Source organism: Nicotiana tomentosiformis, chromosome 12, assembly GCF_000390325.3.
Source record: "Nicotiana tomentosiformis chromosome 12, ASM39032v3, whole genome shotgun sequence".
Classification (NCBI taxonomy): Eukaryota; Viridiplantae; Streptophyta; class Magnoliopsida; order Solanales; family Solanaceae; genus Nicotiana; species Nicotiana tomentosiformis.
Window position 1 is genome coordinate 12,672,098 of NC_090823.1, and position 8,768 is coordinate 12,680,865.

Genomic DNA, 8,768 nt, shown 5'->3' on the forward strand with positions numbered 1-8,768 from the left:
GCAGCCCAACAGCAACACAAAACAGTCCACAAAACAGTCCGCTACAAGTGAATAACTCAAACTCACGGCTTCCGATCACTGTCCCGTGAGTTCTTACAAATATAGAACGACTTACCATGCATTTACAGTAGAAAAAAATGGATGAAAGAGAGCAGTAAAAACACCTTATTTGTTGGATAACTCAGCTCCTATCTGGTTCTTCAAACTCCAGGTTTTACCTCCAATTAGAACTTGAAATGGAGAGAAAATCAATTAGGGTTTGTAAGAAATATTTGGGAGAATTTTTGCAGAGCTTATGTCTGGTTATTATGCACTATTATCAGTCTAATATATGAGGGAAGTAGGCCTTTAAAAGGCCTCTTTGGACGATCCGAACTGGCCCATTTTTGGACTCTCCTTTAAGCAAGTAGGTAACACACCTACTTGTCACCTAACAGTCTGTGCAGTCTCGCAAAAATGCCCATATCTCTCTACTTTGATATCGTATTAATAAATGGTTTAATGATTTAGGAAATAGACCCATAGATCTTCAATTTTATGGGTGGAACACCCCATAACTCTAAGTATATTGGGAGAAAATCGCAGTTATATTTGACCCAAAGTTTCAGTAAAACTTATGAACGTAACTTGTGATGACTTTCATCAACTTTTGTTCCTCAACTCGCTTGACTTCAAAATATAACCTCCTTATCATATTAAGCACCCTAGTCTCACCCCAAAAATATATGTTATAACATTCCCAACTTGTCGACTTTCGACGAAATATTATTTTCTTCAATTTCTTAAGCTTTTGAACCTTCCAACCCTCTTTGTACTTGTTGTTCATGATCTTCAATATTTGTAACCTCTGAGGTAACATGATTAACTTACTTTATATATATATATATATATATATATATATATTTTCAAAGATGATCTTATTTTTGGTCCTACATTAGTTTACTCATGACGCACTTTTACGTACGAAAATATAGGGTGTAACAAAAGGTAAGAATTTAAACTAGATGAAATGTATTAAAGATGATTCTCAACAAGTATTGACAGGAGATAATGAGATCAAGGAGACATAAAACAAATATTTTGATCAATTGTTCAACTCGAACCAAGAGGATAGCATTTTAGACCTCCAGACGTGTGTGTAAGATAGAAATTTTAACTATAACCATAATATTAGGGCGATAGATATAAAGGATGCCATACAAAATATCATGGCTAAAGAGTTTTGTGGTCCAAATAGTATCCCTATAGAGGTCTAGAAGTGTCGTAAAGAAGTAAGAGTAGTATGGTTCATCAAGCTAGTTAATATTATACTAAAAAGTGATAGGATGGCCGAAGAGTGGAGAAACATACCTTAATGTTAGTCTATAAGAATGAAAGAGATATTTAAAGTTGTATAAACTATCGCGACATTAATGTCTTAAGTCATTTAATGAAATTTCGCGAAAAAGTAATAGAGCATAGAGTTAGGAATACGACTAGAGAGATAAAGAATTAATTTGAATTTATGCCCGGAAGATCTACAATGAAGGCTATATTCTTGATAAGAAGATTAATAGAATTTATCATGAAAGAAAAAAAGATCTACACATGTTGTTCATTGAACTAGAGAAAGTATATAATAGAGTACCACCGAAGGCCCTTTAGTAGGTGATGTAGAATAAAAAAATTATTTTATATATATAAATATCATAAAGGATATGTATAAAGGATCTATCACAAACATGAAAATAATAGTATGAGACATAGAGTAGTTTTCAATAATGGTGGGTTTACACAAGGGTTCTGCATTAAGCCCATACTTATTTACTCTAGTCATCGATAAAGTAAATATAAGAGGAGGTCCCATAGTATATGTTATTTGCTGATAATATTTTGCTAATTAATGAAACTAACAAGGGTATCAATCAAAAGCTTGAGCTATGGAGAAACATCTTAGAGAGTAATAGTTTTAAGGTAAGTAAACTCAAGAATGAGTATATGTACTGCAAGTTTAGTCAACATGAGAAGAGCAAAGTTGAGGTGGGACTATATGAATTTTTCATGTTAAAATACAAATAATTTAGATATTTAGGTTCGTTATTTCAAGAGAGTGGAATGATATATGATGATGTTGTTCATAGAATTAAAGGAGGATGGTTGAAATGAAGAAGTACTATCGAGGTGTTATGTGATAGAAAAATACTTACCTGAAAGATAAGTTTTCTAGAACAACTATAAGACCGACTATGTTAGACGGTAGTGAATTGTGGGCTGCTAGAGTTCAATATATTCACAAGATGGCTGTTGCAGAAATGCAAATGCTAAGATGGATGTGCGGTCATACAAGATTACATAAAATTAAAAGTGATCACATTCGCCAGAAGGTGCAAGTAGCACTTATTAAGGATAAAATAAAAGAATGTCACTCGAGATGATTTTGTCATGTCCTATGTAGACCCGCAATATACCTGTCCGTATGTGTGAAACTATGATAAGGGAAGGTGTTAAAAGTGGACAAGAAAGACCTAAAATCACATGGCATGAAGTTATCTCGACATGCCTACAAATCCTTAGAATTATTGCAGACTTAGCTAAAGATAGGGTACAATGAAAGTGAAAAATTAATATATATATATATATATATATATATATATATATATATATATATATATATATATATATATATATATATATATATATATATATGTACTTACAGTCTTATTTTATTTTGGTAATAATGATGATACGAGTTGAACTAAATGAAAGAAATTAAAATTTATATCCCCGACCCCAACTTGCTTGGGATTGGGGCGTAGTTGTTGTTACAGAATATATCTCCAATTTTAATAGTTTTGACAATTTTATCTTTTTTATTCCGCTAATTATTTTCATTATTCAACATCATTAAATTATATGCTTAATTTTTATTTTTATTTTTTATGTTAAATATATTATTAGATAGGTAAGTTTATAACATAGATTTTTAGAAATTTGAAAAGTATCATGATTTTGTTAAACAGAAAAAGAAAAAAAGAGAGATAAATGATGAAAATATAAAGGGTAAAATAGACTTTTTAAAAAAGTCAATTGAGAAAGAAGGGAGAATATATATTGTTCAAAGTTGATGGAATGATTTTCACTCACATGTAAATCCAATATTCAAATTTTTTTTTTTTGGGTAAAATAAAAGTTTTTTTGGTTAACAATTAGAAAGTTAAAATAATAACCCAAAATTTCAAAATTAATTGTCTTAAGTTAACCTTAACAGATCATTTAGTTTAGAGCAGGGGATATCCATGATTATAATTTCACTTCCTATATGGGATATGTAATATCATAATTTTGATATAAAATTTATCTCGCATTAGCTAATACCCAAAAATAAAAATATGGGACAAAAATTATCCTAAATTTATATTGGGATTAGTATTCTTTTCCCGATAACACGATGGGTTATTTGGTTCAAAATCAAAATATTCCACGATTATAATCCTAACATTAAAATTAGGATTATTATAGTAATAACTTATCTCACCTTCTATACGAGATAAGTTATACCAAAATTTTGGTATAAAATAAGTACTAGTTTTAGCTAATACCTCATACGAAACACATGATAACCAAAATTTTACCAAAATAACCTACCTAACCCCTTGAACCAAACGGCCTCTAAGCGTACATTAAGGCAAATAATTCATGTATATAAATATGTATTGATTATTACAACGTTTGGTTACCACTTCAATCTCAATATTGTGAATATCAATACATTATTATTTATGAATTTCTGTACTCCCTCTGTCTCGAATTATCATTTTAGAAATTCAAGACTAAATTAATTATTTTTTTCTATTTTACTCTTAATATTAATTGTTTTGAAAACTACAAATACCTCAATTATGAGTAAATATTAAATAAAGAAAGATTATATCTTATAACATAAATAAGGATGAAATAGTCAAAATTTTTTCATATTTAATATTTTTCGGAGTGACGTGCAAAAGAGAAATATGACATAATTTGAGATAGAGGGAGTATTATTTTATAGTGAGTCCAATGTGATACTATAACAAATACTACAAGAATTAGCATTATAGTGTGATAAAATGCTGTGAGAATAAGCCCGAAATAGTCCCTTAAGTCCTTCAACAAAAGAACTGTTGCAGAATCAATGAACAACACTCACCTCTTTCCTTCTTCTTATGAAATTCCCACACTTTCCATTCATAAAAAAAATCCAATCTTTCCCTCACTTTCACAAGCTATTATTTTCCTCACAACCAAAATGGAACTCAAACCAAAACCCAAATCTTGTAATCACCCACCCAACTCTTATCCTCATAGAATCTTGCAAGTCAATATCACAACTAAAGCAAATTCAAGCCAAAATGATACACACTGGCATAATTTCTCACATTTTTCCAATCAGTAGACTAATATCCTTTTGTGCTTTGGATGTTAATGGTGATATACACTATGCAAATTCTTTGTTTTCTGAAATTAATGAACCCAATGTGTATATTTGGAATACTATGATTAGGGGTTATGTTAAAAATCAGCTCTTTGAAAAGGGTTTTTGGGTTTTTAGGAGAATGGTAAGGGAAAATGTTGAAATGGATAAAAGAAGTTATGTTTTTGTGTTGAAAGGGTGTAGGGTTTTGGAGGGGGTGGGGGGTTCAGTGCAGTGTAGGATTTGGAAAGTTGGATTCTTGAATGATTTGATTGTGAGGAATGGTTTGATTCATTTTTATGGAGAGAGCGGGAAAGTTGTCGATGCCCGGAAGGTGTTTGATGAAAGTCCTGTGAGGGATGTGGTTACCTGGACTAGCTTGATTGATGGGTATGTGAAGAGGAATATGGTTGATGAGGCGTTGGGGTTGTTTGAGTTGATGTGTTCAAATGGTGTTGAGTTTAATGATGTTACGTTGATAACGGTGTTTTCTGTGTGTTCGTTGAAGGGGGATTTGAGTTTGGGGAAATCGATTCATGAACTCGTGGAGAAAAGGGGTGTGAAATGCAGTCTTAATTTGATGAATGCCGTATTGGATATGTATGTGAAGTGTGGTTGTTTGCCTATGGCTAAAGAGATTTTCGATAAGATGGAAATAAAGGATGTCTTTTCGTGGACAAGTATGATCCACGGCTATGCCAAAAATGGGGAGGTAGACATGGCAAAAAAGTGTTTTAGTGATATGTCTGAGAGAAATATAGTTTCTTGGACTGCGATGATTGCGTGCTACTCGCAAAATAATAGACCTTGGGAGGCCCTTGAACTCTTTCATGAAATGGAGAAACAAGGTTTGGTTCCCATAGAGAGCACTTTGGTTTCTGTGCTCTCTGCTTGTGCTCAATCTGGTTCTTTGGATTTTGCTCGACGAATTCATGATTACTATATTAAGCAAAAACGGGTTAAATACAGCGTGATCTTGGCAAACACATTAATAGACATGTACGGCAAATGTGGAAGCATGGATGTTGCTCGAGAGCTCTTTCACGAAATGCCAGAAAGAGATTTGGTCTCTTGGAATTCAGTAATCGTAGGATGTGCTTCTCATGGGCTCACCGAGAAGGCCCTCGCTCTTTTTGAACAAATGAAATGTACGGGATTCAAGCCCGATAGCATCACATTTGTGGGTGTTTTATCGGCATGTGCTCATGGTGGATTGGTCAATCAAGGCTGGGAATACTTTAGGAGCATGGAATTAAATGGATTGTTGGCCGAGGTGATACACTACGCTTGCATGGTTGATTTACTTAGTAGATCTGGGCATCTGAAAGAAGCTTATAATTTTATAAAACAAATGCCAATGGAACCTGATAAAGCTGTTTGGGGTGCTCTTCTTAATGGTTGTCGGATGCACGGAGATGTTGAGCTGGCCAAGGTCGCCGCTGAGAAACTTATAGAATTAGATCCTCAAGATAGTGGTATTTATGTGCTTCTGGCAAGTCTGTGCGCTAATGAGAGGAAATGGGCTGATGTTAGAATGGTTAGAACTTTGATGCGAGCTAAAGGCGTCAAGAAGAGTCCAGGATATAGTTTGATAGAGGTCGATGGTACTTTTTACGAATTTGTGGTTGCTGATGACTCGCACCCCCAATCTCAGGCAATATATAAAATGCTCGATGAGATTATGCTCCTCTCTAAATTGGAAGAGTATGGTTCTGATGCGGAACCTGCTGATGAATTCTCTTGAGAACAACCATAACCAATGCACTGTGATCCGAACACTAAGTTTGAAATCCTCTGGTCCGTAACTTGTGAGTTATCCATTTAACAACGAAGCTGGTAAATACTAAGACATTTCACAGAGCTGGCCTATGGAGATTGCTGCTAGTTTAAAGGAGGAATCGTCCTAAGTTGAGTCGTTGGAAGGAATCAGAACATGGAAAGACAATATTTCTGCTGTCTACACGAAGATAAAACACATGTTTCAGTGCACCAAAGGAGTGGTAGAAAGCTTAAGTTTGGATTCACTTCTGTGCCTAGTTAGTCTTATTTGTCTTAAATCTTCAAACTCAAAACACAACTATGACACAACAAGAAGGGAGGCCAAGATACAACCACATACTACAACGAGAGGTTGACATTGTGGTACTTCTTTGCTCCTTTTTCATAATTATATTCATGGTTTTAGAAGGCATTCCTAATAATGACAGATGGAAAGGGAATCCCAAACCGGCTTATGGTATCAAATAAATGCCACATCTTGATGAATACATGATGAGATACAACTATTACATACTGAACATAGCTTGCGAAGCTATCCACGAAGCTTTGCAGTGTCCCAAGTTGAATTCCTAAAGGGACCTTAGCTGCAGCTACGGAAAAGGGCAGCCCGGTGCACTAAGCTCCCGCTATGCGCGGGGTCCGGGGAAGGGCCGGACCACAAGGGTCTATCATACGCAGCCTTACCTTGCATTTCTGCAAGAGGCTATTTCCACGGCTCGAACCCGTGACCTTCTGGTCACGTGGCAGCAACTTTACCAGTTATGCTAAAGCTCCCCTTCCTCAGCTTCAGCTACAATTGTCTAAAATCTTACACTAAATATTCTAGTTATCTTACATGTTATAACCAACTTTAATTTTCTCCCTACCCTATCTATAAGACAATCTCTAGGTACATTCTTTAGTCGTGGATTTTGTGAAGCTTTCTGATGGTCGAAGCAAGTTGGAGTCGACTATCTGAATCTTCACTGTCTATGTTGTTCTATTTAAGCTTGTCTGTTAATGTTTAGTTAACATAATACCCTTTGATGACTCCTCCTCTTTTGAGGGACTCATACTTTGGATTATATTCATGAATAACCCACTCTTCATCCTTGGGATTGTAGAGATATGTGAACTCCTCATCAAACCTCCATTCACAAGGTGTTGAATGACTAATGCATTCGTAGTCGGATCGAAAGGCGACGAAAGTTCCCATGTTTGTGGAGCAATTGTACATGGTGGAAGAAGGGAAGAATTTCCTGATTTCGACACTGATGTTGAAACTTCCCATTTTATTCAGATGCCTAACTTCACCATCGTCGTCGAAGGAGAAGCATCGGATGCTTAGGTAATTTGTGTGGTTATTGGTTACGACAACAGTCTTTGTGTCTGGAAATCCTGCTGCTACAGTTGAGACATCGATCGCGAAGAACAACAACATTGTCATGATTGTTGTTGTTGAGGTGATAGTGGCTATAAATGTTGCTCCTTTCATGGTATATATATTCCTCCTGAAATATCAAAATGTAAAAGAAGAATATTTTAGGAGAAATATTTATGAATCCTAAAAATGGAGAGAGAAAGAGAGATGTTTTTAAATCTGTTTTGTTGAATGATTAAACCTTTCCATTACTGCTGCATATATATATATAAAAGAAAAAAAAAAGTAAGAGGGATAGAGTTCTTGTAGGAGATCCTAAATCTTTTACTATTTTGAAGCTTTTACTATTTTTGAGCCTTCGAAAGAATAAAAGAAAGAATATCTCAATTTAGAATCTTAAATTCAAAACTTATGATTCCTCTCTTTTGTCGCATCACCAAATATACCGCCATAATCCTAGCGATTTATAGAAAGTATTCAGAAGCGGATATATAATTTGACGTTTATGAGTTTTTATACGGATTTCAAGTTTATACTACAATAATAATTGGTTTCACAATCAAATATTTATAAATATTTAGTTTATTTCTTAATATATATATAGAGCAAAAATTATTGAATTCACGCGAGTCCGTAACTAACACTGTGGATCCACCACTGCCGCTGGGGGTGTTAGTCAAGGAAGTATCAGGAATGCCTATAAAAACAAAAAAATTTACCTGCTTCTACCCATAAAGAATTCCTACTCACAAACTATTTACATTATATACCTATTATAGTTGAAAAAAGATCAAATCAGCACCAATTTCAAAGGAACCTAATAAAACCTTACCATATTTTATATAGGCACAACAAAAAAATTTAAATTGGAGACTAAGTGTTAGAAGAGATCTTTAGCTTGAAATTTTCGACCGAATCTACCTTTTTTTTTTTTTTTTGCAAGAATAAATACTCTATTTTATTTCCTGAACTTGAAGGGAGAGACAATGCTAAGGGGGGCTTAGACCTTACCCTCTAGAATATGTGAAGTAAGTGAGTTATCCTAATATTTGTCATATATCTATCCATAACTATAAAGAAAAAAGGGGCAGGCCATCTGCCATTGTCGAGTGTTGATAAGTATGGATTTTGACTATTTATTAGCGCCTTTTTGCTTTTATTTTAGTCTAAAATTGAATCGTGTTCCCAAAACTAATGAAA

At 34.2% G+C, this 8,768-nt stretch overlaps 1 protein-coding gene across 2 annotated transcripts; it reads left to right on the plus strand.

Moving 5' to 3' along the window:
- Window positions 1–4,086: 4,086 nt before the first annotated feature.
- Window positions 4,087–7,879, plus strand: LOC104094079 (pentatricopeptide repeat-containing protein At2g22410, mitochondrial-like). Of its 2 annotated transcripts, none has more exons than XM_009599938.4 (2): window positions 4,087–6,571; window positions 7,312–7,879. In XM_009599938.4, exon 1 carries the CDS (start codon window positions 4,182–4,184, stop codon window positions 6,171–6,173), a length of 1,992 nt encoding a protein of 663 aa, XP_009598233.1. In that variant the 5' UTR covers window positions 4,087–4,181; the 3' UTR covers window positions 6,174–6,571; window positions 7,312–7,879. The 2 variants fall into 2 exon arrangements, with proteins under 2 accessions (XP_009598233.1, XP_009598234.1); XM_009599939.4 differs by having other exon boundaries at window positions 4,087–6,559.
- The last annotated feature ends 889 nt before the right edge of the window (window positions 7,880–8,768 follow it).